The 19,593-nt window shown below is 39.7% G+C and overlaps 1 protein-coding gene across 1 annotated transcript; it reads left to right on the forward strand.

The window, feature by feature from the left end:
* Positions 1 to 296: 296 nt before the first annotated feature.
* Positions 297 to 19,099, forward strand: LOC132184527 (pentatricopeptide repeat-containing protein At1g79540). The gene is made up of 5 exons (XM_059598197.1): positions 297 to 591; positions 1,386 to 5,343; positions 7,011 to 7,109; positions 13,011 to 13,090; positions 19,009 to 19,099. Exon 2 carries the CDS (start codon positions 1,451 to 1,453, stop codon positions 3,818 to 3,820), a length of 2,370 nt encoding a protein of 789 aa, XP_059454180.1. The 5' UTR covers positions 297 to 591; positions 1,386 to 1,450; the 3' UTR covers positions 3,821 to 5,343; positions 7,011 to 7,109; positions 13,011 to 13,090; positions 19,009 to 19,099.
* Positions 19,100 to 19,593: the final 494 nt, after the last annotated feature.

Genomic DNA, 19,593 nt, shown 5'->3' on the forward strand with positions numbered 1-19,593 from the left:
TATTTATTTTTTTTAACATTGAATTTTTTAAATTAAATTAATAAAAAAATAATATTTTAATCAGATAAAACGGTGAGTTTTGAGTAGACTAACGGAAGTTAACAAAAATTGACGGTAGAGAGTTTTCTAATAGTTTCGAGTGACCCAGGAACTAAATTTCCAAAAAAAAAATACCTAGGGAGTTTTTAATAAAAGCGCGTTTACCTAAGGATTTTAGATATAATTTCCCTAAAAATAAAAAATAAAAAAAAATAAAAGAGAAAAAAACTTGAAACCACGCGAGTGAGGCCCAGGTTTCCTGTTTCATTTTCCCTCTCCTCCTCACTTTTGCACGCCGCTCTCTCTCTCCCCCCCCGACCTTCCGCCTCCGCCCACCACCATCCACTTCCGGCAACGAGCGCCACCCGCGCACCACCATTGGCAACGCCCACCCACGGAATCAGCTCGAAATCCGGCGACGACGCCCACCGAATTCCACCCGCGGATCGCCACCGACAACGCCCACCATCCAAGATCCGGCCGGCCGAACGCCACCCACGGCACCAGCTCAGAGGATTGTTTTGTCAATATCCGTTTTTTGCAGCTGATTTGGTAAGTGGAATTTTGAAATGGGATTTTTTCATGGTTTTACTGTTCTTGTACCATTCTTTTCGATTGTAATATCTAACATGGTTTAAGAGATCTTGATAGTGCCTTTTGTGTTTGATTTGTAAAGAGGGATGCTATTTTGAGGTTATTCAAGGTTTAGATGCTTGGATTTTTCAAGTCTGAATTTTAAACGAGCTTGTGGGTCTAGTTTCGATTATAATATCTAACATGTGTCATGTTTTGCTCCCCTGCTTCGGTTTTGCTTCACTCAATAGTTTGGAAAATTTTATTCCCTTTGATTTTCGGTTGTTGGTTGAGAATGTGTAAATTTCTTGAAAAAATTTCTTGGCTTATTTTCTGGTACCCACCGAATGTGGTGTTGTGTGTAAACTGTGAAATTTGCTGAGCTTCTCCCGAATGGATATTTGGTCTTCAAAAAAAAAAAAACCTTTTGGGCTTATGTTTTCCTTTCCGATTTTGGAGTTCTAACCAAATTGGGTTTTCCTTGTTCTATGGTTTGGCTGAATGTAGTTCAAATGTTGGTGTTCGTGGGTTGCTTTGTTTTTTTTGGCTAAATGTTGGTTTTTGATTTTCTGGTTTTGGCTTACTCTTGTTTTTGTAATTTTTTTTTTTTGTTTTTTTGCCCTGGCTTTCTGTTTTGGCCGAGCAGGGGTTGGGTTTTGACAGTACCCCTAAGGTCCTCTTTTTGAAGAGAACATGTTGTAATGCTAAGTTTTCCTCCATGATTTGGAGTTTAATTAACATTTGTAATATTTGGTGAAATACTCTTTGACCAGATACTCGACCACATTGCAAGCAATGACAGTGAGAGCTGTGCCGGTGCCGCCATTTCGATAAGGCGATGAAACTCTCAACTTTGCTCCTCCGACCTGCCTCCTCTCCCGAACGACCATGCTTCTATCGTCGCAGAGCTGTTACTTGCAATCAAATCTTGTCCACCCTCCAAAACTCCAGTCCAATGGAACACGATTTGGACCGCCTACTCCCCAATCTCTCATCCAACATCGTCACCTCTGTCCTCCAACAAGTGCCGAACCCGAAACTAGGGTTCCGATTCTTCATCTGGTCAACGCGAACAGAGCTTCTCCACAGCCGGGCCTCTGATAGTCTCATTGTTGACATGCTCGTTAAGGACAAACATGGCTTTGACTTGTACTGGGAAACTCTCCAAGACCTCAAAAATTTTCAAATTCCGATTACTTCCAATGCTTTTAGGGTGTTAATTGCAGGATATGCCAAGATGGGTATGGCTGAAAAGGCCGTGGAAGCCTTCTCTACAATGAAAGACTTCGATTGTAAGCCTGATGTGTTTACTTACAACTGTGTATTACATGTGATGATGCGAAAGCAGGTCTTTTTGTTAGCGTTAGCGGTATATAATCAAATGTTGAAGTCTAATTGTGGTCCGGATTTAGCTACCTATAACATCTTGATTGATGGGCTTTACAAAATTGGCAAGACTCAGGATGCACTTAACTTGTTTGATGAAATAAGCCAGAGGGGTATATCACCAAACGAGATAACTTGCACTATTATTGTTTCGGGGTTGTGTCAGGCGAAGAGGCTCGATGAGGCACATAGATTGTTCAATACAATGAAAGAGAGTGGACTGTTTCCTGATGCGTTTACTTGCAGTGCGTTGCTTAATGGGTTCTGTAAATCGGGTAGGCTTGATGAAGCTTATGCGCTTCTGCGAACCTTTGAGACGGATGGTTTTCCTGTTGGACTCGTTGGGTATAGTTGTTTGATTGATGGTTTGTTTAGAGCTAAAAGATATAAAGAAGCACTTGCATGGTTCAGAAAAATTCTTAAGGAGGACGTCAAGCCGGATGTTGTTTTGTACACTATAATGATTCAGGGGTTATCAAATGCGGGTAGGGTTCAGGATGCATTGAAATTGTTAGGTGAGATGGCTGAGAGGGATTTGGCTCCGGATACGTGTTGTTATAATGCTGTGATTAAAGGGTTATGTGATATCGGCCTTTTGGATAAGGCTCGGTCTCTCCAACTTGAGATTTCAAAGCATGATTGCTTCCCTAATGCCTCCACATATACTGTTCTCATTTGTGGTATGTGTAGGAATGGGCTGGTTGAGGAGGCACAACTGATATTCAATGATATGGAGAAGCTTGGATGTTTTCCTTCTGTTGTGACCTTCAATGCTCTTATTGATGGACTTTGTAAGGCTCGGCAGCTTGAGGAAGCTCATATTTTGTTTTACAAGATGGAGATAGGGAGAAATCCTTCCGTATTTCTTCGGCTTTCTCAAGGTGCCAACCGGGGTCTTGATAAGGTTAGTCTCCAAACAATGGTGGAGCAACTATGCGAGTCGGGATTAATTCTTAAAGCCTACAAACTTCTCACGCAACTTGCTGATAGTGGGGTTGTGCCTGATATCATAACTTACAACATTCTGATCAATGGTTTTTGCAAGGCTCGGAACATTAATGGTGCTTTCAAGCTCTTCAAGGACCTGCAACTAAAAGGACTCTCTCCAGATAGCATTACATATGGAACACTTATAGATGCTCTTTATCGGGTTGACAGAGAAGAGGATGCAGTTGGGGTCTTCGATCAAATGCAGAAGAATGGGATTACACCTAGCGTTGCAGTTTATAAATCACTTATGACCTGGTCATGCAGGAAAAGAAAGGTTTCATTAGCTATTAGTCTTTGGTTAAAGTATTTGAGGAGCCTTCCAGGCAGGGAAGAGGGAACCATCAAAGCAGTAGAGGAACATTTTGAGAAAGGAGAGGTGGAAAAGGCAATCCGAGGCATACTTGAAATGGATTATAAAATGAAAGATTTTGATCGAGGGCCGTATACCATTTTGCTCATTGGGTTTTGTCAGGCAAGAAGAGTAGATGAAACTATGGCGATATATTCTGTTCTTGAGGATTGCAAGATCATTGTCACTCCCCCAAGTTGTGTTAAATTGATTCATGGTCTCTGCAGAGAAGGGAATCTGGACCTGGCGATAAATGTGTTCCTCTATTCCATAGAAAAAGGTTTCATGTTGATGCCACGAGCTTGCAACCGGCTGCTTTGGTCTTTACTTCGTTCCCAAGATAAGAAGGAGCATGTCCTGGATCTTGTAAGTAAAATGAAGTCTTTTGGATATGATTTGAATAGACATCTTTACCGAAATACAAAGGCCCTTCTACATGGTCACAGGAACTCACGGGAAATGGAATATATGTCCCGTGCATAATTATAAAATGAAAGATTTTGATCGAGGGCCGTATACCATTTTGCTCATTGGGTTTTGTCAGGCAAGAAGAGTAGATGAAACTATGGCGATATATTCTGTTCTTGAGGATTGCAAGATCATTGTCACTCCCCCAAGTTGTGTTAAATTGATTCATGGTCTCTGCAGAGAAGGGAATCTGGACCTGGCGATAAATGTGTTCCTCTATTCCATAGAAAAAGGTTTCATGTTGATGCCACGAGCTTGCAACCGGCTGCTTTGGTCTTTACTTCGTTCCCAAGATAAGAAGGAGCATGTCCTGGATCTTGCAAGTAGAATGAAGTCTTTTGGATATGATTTGAATAGACATCTTTACCGAAATACAAAGGCCCTTCTACATGGTCACAGGAACTCACGGGAAATGGAATATATGTCCCGTGCATAATTATTGGCCACTGCAGAGGAATAAATGACAATAACGTATGGTTTTGGCACAATTCCGGGACAAGCTGTTGTAAAACAATAGGCTCGGTTGATATTGACAACCACCCTCCCTCCATGAAATCCTTTTTTTTTTTCCAGCCTTGTAGCCTCCACTGGGAGGGTGGAATTGGTTCTTATAGTTGGTGCATGAAATAAGTGTTAATACTACTGAAGAAGTGGATGACATGGATCATTTCCAATGCTTCCTAGAATTTTCTAATCCATTCCTGATTTTTTTTTTTTTTTTTGTAACATTATTAACTTGAAAGAGCAAAGGAGATTCATTTTATCTAAAGTTGTTTTCGTGATTCATAATAGTTTGTTCTTTGTTCAGCATGATACCTCTTCTGCAGACAAAAAGCATGGAGTTTTTGACTGTATGGTTATTCAAATTCTGTTCAACTAATGATTGTTTAATTTTTGAATTTTTATACTTAATCTCTGATGGTCTTAATATGTGATAATTCTATGCAGTATGATATATTTTTTCTTCATTGATTTTGTTGTGACTATATATGATCTACTTGTGTGCTCACAAGATTGTACATTTTTACTATATAGTTCTCTTTAAGGCTCCAAGTTTTTGGAACTTGATTACGAGTTATGCTCTCCTCTCTCTCTCTCTCTCTCTCTCTCTCTCTCTCTCCCATTGCCTAAATGGTTTTGCTTAATTCAATAAAAGGCTTGCTTGTGCATATTATTCATTGCACAATCCACTGTCATTATCTATCATCTACAACTGCAACTTCTGGAAAGAAGTTCGTTTATGAACTAACATCTTGGTTTCTTTTGCATTTCTTGTGTTGATAATTTTTTAGAGGGAGTTCTTAACCATAATATTTTGGACGTTTACTTGCCTACCCGGGCCTCTGATAGTCTCATTGTTGACATGCTCGTTAAGGGCAAATATGGCTTTGACTTGTACTGGGAAACTCTCCAAGACCTCAAAAACCTTCAAATTCCGATTACTTCCAATGCTTTTAGGGTGTTAATTGCAGGATATGCCAAGATGGGTATGGCTGAAAAGGCCGTGGAAGCGTTCTCTACAATGAAAGACTTCGATTGTAAGCCTGATGTGTTTACTTACAACTGTGTATTACATGTGATGATGCGAAAGCATGTCTTTTTGTTACTGTTAGCGGTATATAATCAAATGTTGAAGTCTAATTGTTGTCCGGTTTTAGCTTGCTATAATAACTAAATTACCATAGGTTTGGTTAGGCTATCCAATGGTTAAGGTTAATCATTTCCGTTTTCTTGAAACTTGGAGTGATTCATGTTCATCTAGCACTAGCCAGTGGGCAGCATGACATAGGGTTAAAAAGTATGAGTTGGAGTTTCATGCTAATGTTTAGATAGAAATTGTATTTTATGAAGAACAAGATACTTTCTCTGGGTCAGGATCAAGTTGCATTTGGTAATAATACTTTGTAAATATTAAACCACTTAGTAACTTCTTATTAGATCCATATTTTGCCATACCCACTGTTTGATCATTTAATTTTCCCATACTTGTTTGGCATGATATAGAGTACATGAACCAAACATTTTTAACTATCCACCAGTTCATGAAGTTATGCTTTTAGTTTGTTTTCCAAATATATAATTTTGAACATTTTATAATTGAAAAATCTTGTCATCTCTGATTGTCCTGATGTTTAGCAAGCATGATGTAGGAAGAATATGTAATAGAATGGTTGGATTTAGTAAAATCTTGATTTAATGAACAATTATTGAGTGGTGTAAGATAAGTAAAAAAGAGTTACACTTGGTGTAACCAAAATATGACCTATTTGTAGATACATATGGGATATATATGTACTATTCTTGTTAAGAGAACTCTTGTTTTGATCTAAAACATATTTTCTAAGTTAGTCACTTTTGTTGAGCAAAATAAAGATGACATATTTTAAATAACGTAAAGGTTTTTAATGGATCAATGATCTTTCTAATAAAGTAAAATTCACCCAACATTTGTTTGCTTGTTTTTGGTCTTGGACTCCACATGCTTGGCCATTTACATCTGTCTTTGGTTTTGAGTTGGTTGAGCCCATTTGTCTCTATTGGGTTTCTTCTAGTTCCAGTGACTGGTTCTACCAGCTTGTCTCTATTGGATTTTGTTTTGCTCTGTTGGGCCAGTACCTGAGAGTGTTACAGAAAGTCTTGTATTGGTTGAGTGTGCATCTTGATAGGAGTCTAAATATGTGTTGAGCCTTTTGACCTACTATCTACGGTTCTTGTGTTGGTTGCTCTAACAATTAACATGCTTCTTCCTTTCTTTAGTAAAAGATGACTATTTTTTCTTCTTAATCCTTCAGGTCTTAATTGCTTGAGGTACTATTTTTCTACAAAATCTCAGTTTTTATGATGACAATGCCAAATGCCAATATTTGGTTTATAGAGAAGATAGACCCAAAAGAAATATATATATATATATATATATATATATATATATATAAAATGATCATCTTTTTAATTTCATATGTATATAAATTTGTATCATGTAGGCAGTTTTCCTTTTAGAGGTTACTGGTACTGGTCCTACCTAAGTGAAGTCTTGAGAGGGGTGACTTGGATATGTTTCTATTCTCCAACGTTTTACTGTATGAAGTGGCCGCTCTTAAGACTTGGACTATCCCATACTTTGCGTTTGATGATTTCCTTTTGTTCTTTTTACCCCCTCCCTTTTTTTTGGATTTTTTTTTTCCCACTGATGATCTTTCTGATGTAGGGTGTTGACATTCAACTTGGAATGGCAATTGATAGTACCAAAGCTACTCTTGCAGTAAAGTGAAGGCTTGCATGTGAGATGGTGAAGTACTGGCAGCAGGTCTGATGAACACATTGACTTATAACTATGGATTGTGAGCTTAAATTTTTCAGGATCCTGTTGTCTCTTCTTGTTTCTTTGGCATTCATATAAGATAGCTAAATTTCTACATAGTGAATTATCAGCTTTAGTAATCATAAAATCTATAATTTGTCAGAACTTAAGTTTTTATCCATGGCAGGATGCCATCAGAGCCTCTTTTCTGCAACATTTGTTACAAGGATTTCTTCTTTTTCTTTTATTATTTGGGTAGGAATTCTAATCTCTTAATAACTTTAACACCCCTTTATTTATGCAGTTTACAGTTGTGGTCTATCAAAATAGTTTTTTTTTTTTTTTTTGATAAGTACTAAGTAGTTTTATTGAAAAAGAGAAAAGAGAAGAAAAAACTGTACAAGAAGAAACCCCAAAGCTCACCCACAAAAGGAACCCCACAAACCCACCCAAAGCTCACCCTAAAAAACACCCAAAAAACCCCACAAACCCACTCAGATCACTACATCACAGTGGTCTTGCCCCTCCTAGTCCGGGATTGCCCGTAAGAAATGCCGTAATTAATAGAGCTCTCTAAATTTAACAGCTCTCTCTTGCCCTTAGACCTGCTCAACCAATTTTCCACCTAGAAATTTCTCTTATCTGCACAAAGTAAAACGCCAAAATGGATCCCTCCTCCTTGGTAGACAGCACCCCATCACGCACACCTTTATTCACGCGAAGAAAAATCTCTTCGATTTGCTTCAAAACCACCTTAGTTGTATCATTGACCTTTAATTCTTCCCTTAGGCGCTCAATCAACCCTAATTGGGTATCGGTCAACTCAACAGTAGTGGCATCAAAGGTGGTGTCAAAAGTGCAAAAACCCAAAGAAGAGGCCCCTACAACAGCACTCTTCTTAGGATCCGGATCCGGATCCAAATCCATATTCGGATCCAAGCCATTGCCTGCAAGAGGCTCTAGATGCCCATCCTTAGACTCTGGTAGACCCACGCTCACCATTGCATGGGCAACAACAACACTGGGCACCTCGGAGGTGCCGCCAAAGGCCACAACCGACTCCTTAGACTAAGCCATCACTTGCACCTTACCCGTACCATAGCCCAAGGCAGAAGACGAGGCTGGTGAAGGAGTAGTTTTCGTCCCAAAAAAAAACCCCATCGGAGCAAGCCCTTGGCCAGGAAAGAATGACGAACAGCCATACTAGGATTCTGCTCCACCGCTGGCGAGACAGAACCCACCGTGACCACCACCGAATCCAAACCGGTGGCCCCCAACTGGCCATCATCCAGCGGCTTCACATGTGACCCATATGTGACCGGAGGAAGAAGAGACCCTGTCAAATCCCCAGCACCCTTCACAGCCGAAATCTGGTCTGGTAGGGGAGGAGAAACATACCCAGTCGGACGAGAAGCAGACCTAGATTCAGAAATAGGACTCAAACCAGGGTCGGAACCGGAAACAGGATCTGAATCGGGAAGATCTGATCCGAAAACCTGAACCAACCTGGCAACATAAACCGACCCGGCAACCTGATCCAACCCTTTAGCCGGCCCAAAATCATAAGGGCCCGGATTCGAGGAGGCCTTCTTCAACTTGAGCTTGGATTTCACCCGGAAACCGTTGGGCTTCAAAGCAGCCCATACCCACTTCACGAAAATCCTCCAGAAGCTAAAAAACCCTAGCTTCTTCGTCTTCCTCACCTTGCCCCCGCCAAGGGACGAGCCAGGCGTCTTCTTCGTCTTTGTCGGTCTAGCTGACTGCCTCTCCAACTCGAAGCAATTCACTGCCATTCTCCCAGCTTCGACGTCTCTACACGACTCCATCTGAATCAGGTCCAGCTCACGCACATGATGGACAACAACCTCGCCAGCCACCGTGTGGGGCGTGGAGCACCCAATAACAGAACCGGAGACGGAGGGGGGCACTGTGGTGGCTTCAAAAAAAGCCTTCACTTTGCTCAGTTCCCCAGCGAATCTGCCCCATCCCCGTCCTTCTCAGTCTTCAGGCAGCACAATAACTTTCCTCTTGTCGTCCACGGCTTGAGTCGAGACCACCAAGAATCAACCAGTCCTGTTACCACCCCTCCTGACAGTGAGAGCCTTCGATTCCACCCGGATGGATTTGAAGAACTCCTCTGAACCAGATGACCTCAGCAGCTCTTCCAACATTTCAATCAATCAAACCACACCCCTGGGACCCAAATAAAAAGACCCTAATATATAACATAGCACAGTATAACATAGCACAATATAAATTCTACTGCTTACTCTATCAAAATAGTAACTATAACATCCTGGTTAATTACATGTGAACAATCTCTAGTAATAGAGGCAACACGCTAGGGAATAAGGACTGCTAGGCTACACAAATGCATCCGCAATATTTGTTTTTTGCTTTTTTGTTTTTTTGTTTTTCATTAGGTGCATGCATAAAGCTTGTGAGCACGTTCTTAGTTGTGAATTCAAGGCTCATATAGTTGCATATATGCTTGATAATTCAACAATGTTTAAATTTAATTAATGCTATTATTTTTTTCTTCTGTTTTTGGATGAACAAATGGATCATTAGATGCTCTTCTGATCTTCAAGTCTGTGTGCATGGCTCTGAATTGCATAATCCAAGGAAGAGCTGAAGACCAAGATCAAGTTGTTATCCCTTTAACCGTTAGTTAACTAGTGGATCTTCCTTTACTTATCAAAAAAAAAAAAAAAGGTTTATTTAATCAATTGGGCTTTGAGCTCGTCTAGAGTTCAAGCATGAGCTTTTGAGCTCGAGTTGAGCTCAGCTAATTTATAGCCCTATGGTTGATAACAGCAAGTGTTTTGCTCCAAAGAAACCTTAATTGGTTTGGCCATGATTTGTACTATTGACCATTGCTATATTCAGTAAAGTCCCAGATTTTATCCATTTCTGTTGTTCCAATGTTTTTTATTACACTTTGTGGTTCATATTCAATAGCTGTGGCTTACAACCAGCCAGAATCTCAGAATGCTAAAGTACTGGCTTGTGAGGAGGTTTCTCTTTTTCAAAGAGAAAGGATAATAGGGAAGATTGTTGGGGGGGGGGGGTTGGAGAATATGTGCGCAAAGTTTTGATAAAGCGAACCTAACGCGCACACACACATAGACAGACAGAAATGGTTTTTGAGTGCTACTCAAATAATTATTAACCTTGTCCTTTTGAAATTACTCTGTCAGCAACAACTGGAAAGGGAACTCTGAATGTCAGAAAAAATCTTTCCGCATCCTTAATCCCTGTACAAAGCATCCTATTGCTATTCTTAGGTTAGTCTTGCTCAATATACCATTTCAAAGTCAAACTGATGCTGTATTTGGATCCCTTTCCATGGCAAACTAATTTGGGAAATTTATGGAACGAGTATTCAGTAAGATAGGATTGTTTGAAAGGGTTCACAATTCTGATGTATTGTGCTGAAATTGTTTTGCTTGTTGGTATACAATTTTTACAAATGAAGTTACCCTTGTCGATGAATTGCAGTAGGTAACATAAGATATTCTTTCTATTCAGTCCTCCTAGAATGATCATTTCAATTACCTGCTCCAATTCTTTTGATATTGAATCACTCACTAATATCCCCTGCACAAAGCATTCTATTGCTATTCTTAGTTAGTTCTTGTTCAATATACCAATTTGAAATCAAACTGATGCTGTATCTGGATCCCTTTCTGTAAGATAGGATAGTCTAAAGTTGTTCATAAATCTGATGTATTGAGCTAAAATTGGTTCGGCTAGTTGGTTTACAGTTTTCATAAATGAAGTTACCCCTATTAATAGAAGATATTCTTTCTAACAGTCCTAGAATGATCATTTCAATTACATGCTCCATTTCTATTGATATTGAATCACTCACTAGTATCTGAAAGATATGGAGAATGTGAGAATTTCAACTGCCTAGACGCTGAGTTTTATTGTGACTAAAAGGAATCATTTTATCCTTCATCATTTATTACAGCTTATCTACTTTTCTTTTTTTTTTGATTAGTAAAAGTATTATATAACAAAAGCGCAGAGGGGCGCAATCCATATACACGGGAAGTATAAAAAGAGAGCGCCTAGGAAGGAGAGAAATGAAAGAGGAAGTCAGAAAAACTAATTACTAAAGGAGCTAACCAAGCGGCCGTCCAAGAGTAAAGAGTAAAGAAGAAAAAATGAGTCAGCTCCTCTATAGTCCTAGTAGAATTCTCAAAACATCTAGCATTTCTTTCAATCCATATACACCACATAAGACATAGAGGAATCATCTTCCAAACTACCGCGCTTCGAGCACGACCTCCCGACCACCAGCAATAAAATAAATCCCTCACTCTGCAAGGCATAACCCAATGCAACCCAAACCGACTAAAGATAGTGTGCCAAAGAGTTCTTGCGGTTTCGCAATGGAGAAGAAGATGATCTACCGACTCTTCTGACTTTTTGCACATACAACACCACTCCACCACCACAAAGTTCCTCTTACGCAGATTATCAATAGTCAAAATTTTGCCTAGGGCCGCGATCCACCCGAAAAAAGCCACTCGCAAAGGCACCTTAATGCACCAAATACTCTTCCAAGGAAACACCTCATGGTCAAAATTAGACAAGGCCTTGAAGAGCGACTTAACCTCAAACTTGCCTTTCCTAGACGAGGCCTAGCAAATACGATCCACCGTACCTACAGAGATCTTGCATGAGTACAACCGATCAAAAAAAGGAGCAACCAAATCCATCTCCCAATCTTGAACGGGTCGCACAAAAATGACATTCCACTCTACAACCCCATTCCTCCAAGTAAAATTATCCTTCACCCAAGCTTCTTTGTGTCTAGCGATGCTGAACAAAGAAGGGAAGTCTTGCTTCAAAGGATTTTTTCCACACCAAATATCATGCCAGAAACGAACTTTCGAACCCACCCCCACCTCAAACCGACAACCTTTGGCAAAGGAACTCCAACCTTGTCGAATATACTTCCATACACCCACACCATGAGAACCCGAAGCTTCCTTCGTGCACCACCCGCCTTCCTGGTCTTCGTACTTGGCTTTGATAACCTTGCACCAAAGAGCCTCACTCTTATTCGCATATCTCCAAAGCCATTTCCCCAAGAGAGCTTGATTAAACTGATGCAACTTTCGAATACCAAGACCACCGTAGTGCAAGAGAAGACAAACTTGATCCCACTTTACAAGATGCAACTTAGCCTCATCTCCCATTCCTCCCCACAAGAAATCTCTTTGGACTTTCTCAAGCCTTTTAGCAACACTCATGGGAATCGGAAACAAAGACAAAAAGTAAGTTGGTAAATTAGACATAGTACTCTTGATTCAGAATTTAGTTCATAATTTAGTTCATAAATTAGACATAGTAAATTAGACACAGCTTATCTACTTCATTCAGAATTTAGTTCATAATCCTTATGGAGCCTGCAATATTACTACTTAACATACTCTTTCTTGGATGATTCTTGTTTTTTTAATTTCATTTATTTTCTCTTGTTAACTTATCCAAAAACAGTAAAACTTTTGGTTGAGTTTTGAGGACCAACATTTTGGAGCCATCAATTTTTTAAGACAAGATTTTCATGTATCTACATTGGGTTAGGTTATGTTGCCACAACTAATTTTTTTTCTTTTACCAGTACAATTCCTAGTATATTAATCCCAATTTGATATGGAGTGTTAGATACTCCTGGTATCCCCCTATAGTGAGTCATCATAATTGTTTTTACTCCATTGTTGATAAAGATGATAAATTAATGATTTTGTAGTTGCTTGCAATATAACATATCTTACCAAAATAATTTGTGATTGTTTGTGCGACTAGCCGTTAAATTATCTGTGTTGGATAAAGGTGCAATCGATCATTCTGGAGAACATATTGCTTTTATTGACTCTGTTTGCTTTGCAGGCTCAAGATAACATAATGAACCTCCCACTAGCAAATGGTTGGGGGGAAAAGCATCGACACTGAAATATGTCGAAGCAAAGGTAGCTTATTATTTCTCTTATTTCTTATTTGTCTTTCGAACTTGTAATAAATGGTTCTCATTAGTTGTCCTTATCTCTTAATCTGATTTCTGACTTTGGTGGTATCACATGTATAACTTGACACTTATAAGCATGTTATAATTTATTCTCATTATGTTAGATTGCATGAAAAACTTAAACTTACACAGGAAAGTGAGGTTCACACTTTAAAGTTATAGCATGTGAATTGGAAATCTACTGAAATTTTGAGGTGTAGTCAGTTAGACATGTACACATACCTTTCTGATTGGTTTGGAGGCTATTGAGCTCCTCGTTGGACAAGGTCCTCACTTGAATTTGACCATCCAATTTGCAAGTGCAGACGAGATTTTAGAGTCAAATGGCTCATAGCCTCAGAGTAGAGGACTAATTAGTTCACAATGAGCAAAAGAAATCTTTTTAAACTTATCACAATTTATAAGATTAGAAAAGAGAAATGCTTGCTCTGAGGAAAGTATGTATCACCATACGATGTCTGAATGGATGTATTGGGACCCTTAATATCATGAATTAGACCAAATTTTAAAATCAAATTATGAGTGATATCCTAAATTAGATGCTTTTATAGATTGCATATGTATTTCACTATATACTTCTTCAATGAGTTATTTTGATAGTGTCATCTAATACCATGATTTAGGCAGGGAGCCTTTAAAATCAAAGTCATTGTGTGTAAGATCATAAATTGGGTTCTGCATACATTTTATACATGTATCCCGATAGTTACTGGAAGTCCTTTAATACCACGACTGATATTGATGTTAATCGCCAATTGTTCATCTAATAAACTTGAAGATGCTTGAGTGTGAGTTAAAATAAGGATTAACTGAATTTCTCCTAATAGGCTTTCAAGGTCAAAAGATGCAGCTGCAATTTATTGCATTGTTGCTATTGACACACATTTGATTCAAAATTAAGCATTTGGGTTGAGGAATGGATGCTTTTTCAGAAAGCTCCAAGCCACGTACAGAGCTAGTATGGGGGACATGAAGGGATTGAGTGAAAATGATTTTCACAAAAAAAATATGTAATTTACTATCATTGGCTGCTAACCAGTGTTATTATTGGCAATGCATTAAGAAGTTGATCTGTGCAGGATTAGGGATCTCCTTTTTTTACCATTCACCCAACCCCTCCACCACCACCACACACCACCCACCACCACCACCGGCCTAATATTGCTATATCACCTGGGGTAAAGTCAGGGGGTTTTGAGCCTGCATAATGGTTTGCACATTTTTAACCACTTACTGGTCTGTATAGCACAACACTTTTATTTCATTATCAGTACAGATTCCTTTCAGAATCATCCACTAGTCTGAAAGTGAAAAATGGTATAGATTCTAGAAGCTAAATCCCTAGGTTTCAAATGACATTTTCCGTTGTTGAGGTGCGGTTATTTGAATATGTTTATATATACATAATACATCTATATATATGTGTGCTTGTGTGTATATAAAATATTTATTTAATTTGCCCTGAATTTTGTTTTATCTGCACAATCTGACATTTATGTACTAAATTGAGTATCAAATTTGTTGCACACTTATTTGATACATTCTTATTTTTCTTTTTCCTTTAATTTTAACCAGGCTGCAGCATATTATTGAAAAAACCTAAGATTGAAAAAACCTCTCTCTCTCTCTCTCTCTCTCTCCTCTAGCGGAGGCGCATTGCGCTAGAGCCCAGTCCTGGTTTGTCCATTCCGGTTGTTCTGGCTTCGATCATTAGTGGTTCTTTCTGATTTTGTTTCGCTGGTTTTGGTTTCGCTATTATCATATTTTGGGATCTTGATCTGGGGAGCCATGTGAGTGGTGCGGGGTGGAGAGGCTGGTGCGATCTCTCTTGGGGATTGTTGGCTGTAGGTGGGGATGGAGAGCCGGATCTTTGTGGAGGCAAAATCTATCCTATTCTCGGTGGCGAAAGGGTTAGATGTGTTGAGGGTGGAGGAAAAGAGGAAAGGATTTTCAAGGGTTGTGCTTCTTGACTCACGATGCGCTGCTTGGCTGCTGTCGATGGTGGAAGAAATGCTGCGAAATCCTACTCTTGATGCTTTCGTCAAAGCCTTTAGGGGGGAATTCGACGGAGACCTTTGTTCAGAAAGGGGAGAATAAATCTGGCCGGTTCTTGGAGGTGGCAGTCTATGCCTCGGGTGGCCGGAGAGGGTTGATCTTGCTCCCTGAAGGTCGTGATGGGCGGGGCTGGAGTAGTGTGTCTGGGGAGCTGAGAAAAGTTCTGGCTTATTTTTAAGCCACTGCCGTGACTGCACTAGCTGACGCCTCTCCAGTGTGTAAGTTTTGGGGAAAGTCAATGGGTTCTCTGATGTTTGCAGAGGTCGTACTCTCGCCGGTAACCAATGGTGGTGGGGATTTGATCCAGACAAAGGAGGTGGCTTGGTGCAAGTTGGAGAAGATGATTCCGTTAGGTTTGGAGTAGGGAGACAACTCGGCAGGCAGTGGAATGTTTTGTATTTGAGAGACCGGAGTCTGAATCTTCTCTGGTCATAAGATTCAATCATGGGTATGGTAGAAGACGATCTCTGGGTGGCGGCGCTTCATGGAGGAAGAAGCGGCTTGAGCAAATTAGGTTAGAGGTGGTCCGGGTCATTCTTAATGGGTTGGGCCTGAAGCCCAAATTCTCCTTTGGTTTTAGGCTAAGGATTGGGCTCAAGGGCCCGCTTCAGAAAATTACTGAGGAAAGGGATAGGGTTGGGCTTAGGCCTTTATTTTTGGAAGCGGACCCGATTCCCATCGATGGGTCTTCTGGCTCCCTTTCGATTCCGGGTGCGGATTTGGGTCCAGTTCTTCAGCATTCTCATATGCCTTGCGCCGTCATGGCTTCGGGTACTGAAGGATTTTGCCGGTGTAGTTTTCCGATGAGGGAGTCGACGATGATTCAGGGAGAGTCGACTCTGGGCTCTTCTTCCTTGGCTCCGAGAGTTAAGGATATAGACGCAAAGGTGGGAAAGGTTGTCAGGAATCCTCCTCCGGCGAAGGGAGCGGTGGGTTCTATTCGTAATTCTTCTCCTGCGAAGGGCTTACTCCGGCGAGGCTTTTCTGGGCCGAGAACTGTACCTCCTTCAGCTAAGTCAACGCTGGATGCTAAGGAAGCCTCCTCGGTGAGCACTTCTGGGCTGGAGTTGGGGGCCGACAACGTCATACCCAATGCGACAGCTCTGCAGGGGGACAGAACCTCGGATTTTAAGCCGGAGTCTTCAGACCATGCCGGTTTCCAGCCAGACCATGCCGGTGACCTTTCTGACCCTCTTATCTCAGCCCTACCCTCGTCTGATGAAATTTTTGTCTGTGTGTTGGTGGCAGAGGCTGAGGCTGTGGAGAGGTCACCAACGTTTACCAAACCCCAAAAGTGGCTGCTTGAGCAGTTTCGGGAAGTGGTTAAGGATGATGATATGCATAGGGCGCTCCTGGAGGATTTGAAGGAGTCTATTCATCGGGCGAATAAGGAAGCACGCGAGGTGCTGTCCCCTGAGGAGGAGGATCGGAATTTGGCGTCTCTGAAAGGGTATATAGAGAATTTTCTTGGGGAATGTCGGAGAAGACGCACTAGCAAAAAAGAAGGATGGGTAAGGCTAATGCGTTGTAGCGTTCCGGTCGGGTCTTGAGGGCGGATGAGGGTTTGTTTGGGTCTGTTGGGTGGGTTTGTTGGGTGAGCTTTGGCTTCCCTTCTTGTACTTTTAGGGTTTTTTTCATTAATAAAACTCCTTATATATATATATATATATATATATATATATATATATATATATATTATTATCATGGTTTGATCATTGATGAGGGAAACACAAAAATACCATGGGATGGCTGTAGCTGCTTTGCAAGCGGCCGACAAGTATTTCAAAGAAAGTTGGAAGGCATGTGAGGCATTTAATGCAGCTCTTCCTCTGTCAAGGTAGTTAGCAGTTCTGTTTGTTATTACCAAAACAAATGGAAAAAAAAAAAAAAAAAAAAAAATGAAAAGAAAGAAGAAAGATGGATACCCTGAAAATAAATCTTTGAAAGTAACAGTTAGAAAATAATCATTTATACCTTTCTAATCATTTTGGGAATTCTTATTCTCTAAGCTAACTTTCTGAAATAGTTATTTATAGGTTAATTATCTTCTTGAGTTTTCAATGATAGCCTTTATCCCTAAAAATACTATAGCATTCTTTCTTGTAATCTGTGGGGCTATTCAGTATTTCTTTTCTGTGGTTTGATATGAATCATGTTTAAGGATGGTCAGGGTTTAATAGGATTTTTGCTGATGTTATAAAGATTTTATGGGTTTAATTCAGAAGTGTTTGCTCTGGTCGAATAAGTTCTGGTTTTTCAAGACTAATAGAAGGGGGAAAAAGAAGAAGATGAAGAAGAAGAAAAGAAGGCTAGGGAATAATACCAAGGTTTCCTTAGAAATTGAACGTGGGAAACAAGGCAACCACCGTCGAAGTAGCATCAATAGCTGCTGAAAATCTTTCTATAAGTAACATGTTACATAGGTTTTAGAGAAGCTAGTTAACTAAATTGGAATATAGTAAAACCAAATAAAAATATACCAAAACAACTCGTTAAAGGACTTATGGGCCACTTTTGCAGTCCATGCCACAGATCTGGAATATTCCAGATTGCTTGATTACTAAAAATTAAAGAAAACAAGGCACCCAAACTAGCAGCATAATTCTTCAAAAGGAGGAGAAAACATAAATTAAGGCTCGACACACTAAAATTGAGCACTTAAGGTCCCAAGTAGGCTTGATATCTAGCAAAATTGCTTCTACTTAGGCTTCTTCTAGTTGCATTGGTAGTGAACTCCAATCTATAGAGGTCATACTAAAATAGTAAAATATTCACTTAATGCAAGTTTAGGGTGTTTGTGAATATCTTTATTTACTCTTTTTTTGATGTTGAAGTGGATGAAAAACGTAAGTACAAATTCAAAGACATTTCCTAGATTTTGGAAATTTGAGAGAGAGAGAGGCATAAACTTACTCAAAACCCTACCATAAGTTGCTTTATGATGATGTATATCAGAAGAACTATTGGACACAAGTTGAAGGGTATATAGATAGATGGTTTACTTAGTGAAGGGTATATAGATAGTCTTCCATAACTCTTCTAAACAGTAATGATATTGAAGTCAGCAGATAAGCTTGGCTCAAAATCATATCATCTACCCAGAACTTTGGGTTTGTTGAAGTAATTTTCATAGGGAAAGTTTCAAAGTATATATATATATAGACACGCAATATTTAAAAAATATATTTTACCTCCAGTGGAAGTAATTTTGCATGCTTATTCTCATCATTGTTTACCTATTCTCCGGTCCTCAATGTTTTATTCTTTTTTCTCCATACTTCATTCTGTTCCTTATCCTCGAGGCAACAAGTTTAGCTACTCTTTTTCAGCATTCTGTACACCTAGGTTGTATGTGAAAGCATTCAATGTGCTTAGGTGCCTTTTCTTTCAAATGCAGGGGTATTAATGTTTGCAAGTGGTTGCATTTTAGGTTATGCTTGTTGCAGAATATGGTGTTGATTCTCAGTGGTAGATCAGCATTTGTGTGCTTTGGTTTCATTTTAATGGATCCTAAACGTTTTTGTTCATAACTTTCCTGTCACAATTGACATGTATTATAGTGACAGATCACAAACTATGGTCATTCCACTTTCATCAATTTACAGTACTTCTACATAGAGCCTGTAAATTGTGGAAATCATTCCAATCGCCCCTTGTGGTTTCCTGTATTCATTCTAAATTAATTTGTGAGGATTTAGTAGTAAGGCCAGCATTAGTTTTTAGCTTTTTGTGTATACTTTTTTAACAAGGGAAATATATGCACCCGTTGACAGTTTTTAATGGCTTCACTTACGATCCTTGGTGCAGATATCCGCCACTCTGGGGAACCATGAAGTATCTCTCTGAGAAAATTCCAAAAGATACGTCAAGCAAGGTTCGGATAAACCGTGATCTGTACTCTTATGAAAGGTAAGTTTTGCTCGAGTGGAAATAACCGGTATGATGCTTTTTTCCTTTTCATTTCTTGATTGATGAAAGGAAGGTTGACAATGATCAAATGATTTACTGCAGAATCATGGAAACAGCACCAACATTGCCCGACTTTGCATTGGCCCTGAAACCCGATGAATATCAACTTCCTCCAGTGGACCCCTCTTGGAACGAGGAGAAGATTAATGGAGGGCAAACTGGCAGCAACCAGCTCAAGGGTGACAGGAGATGAGCATTTATCATGTTTTTCAGATTACAACGGTACAAGGGCCACTCTTAAACACTAAGCCCATTTCAAAACCAGGTGGACTACAATTCTTCAATTGTTGTTGCGCGTACCAAATGTCCATTTTAGCCGTGTTTTTATTTTTCCTTTTTATTGATTTTTTTGGGGTCCCTTCTCTCCCGCGAAGTATATGACCTACCCTTTGATAGAGCTCTGTACAAGTTGCTGTTGTGTGT

Source organism: Corylus avellana, chromosome ca6 (genome assembly GCF_901000735.1).
Source record: "Corylus avellana chromosome ca6, CavTom2PMs-1.0".
In the NCBI taxonomy this organism is placed as follows: Eukaryota; Viridiplantae; Streptophyta; class Magnoliopsida; order Fagales; family Betulaceae; genus Corylus; species Corylus avellana.

What these genes read in the sequence shown, in the direction of transcription:
- LOC132184527 (XM_059598197.1), top strand. Translation starts at nt 1,451, where the DNA reads ATGAAACTCTCAACTTTGCTCCTCCGACCTGCCTCCTCTCCCGAACGA.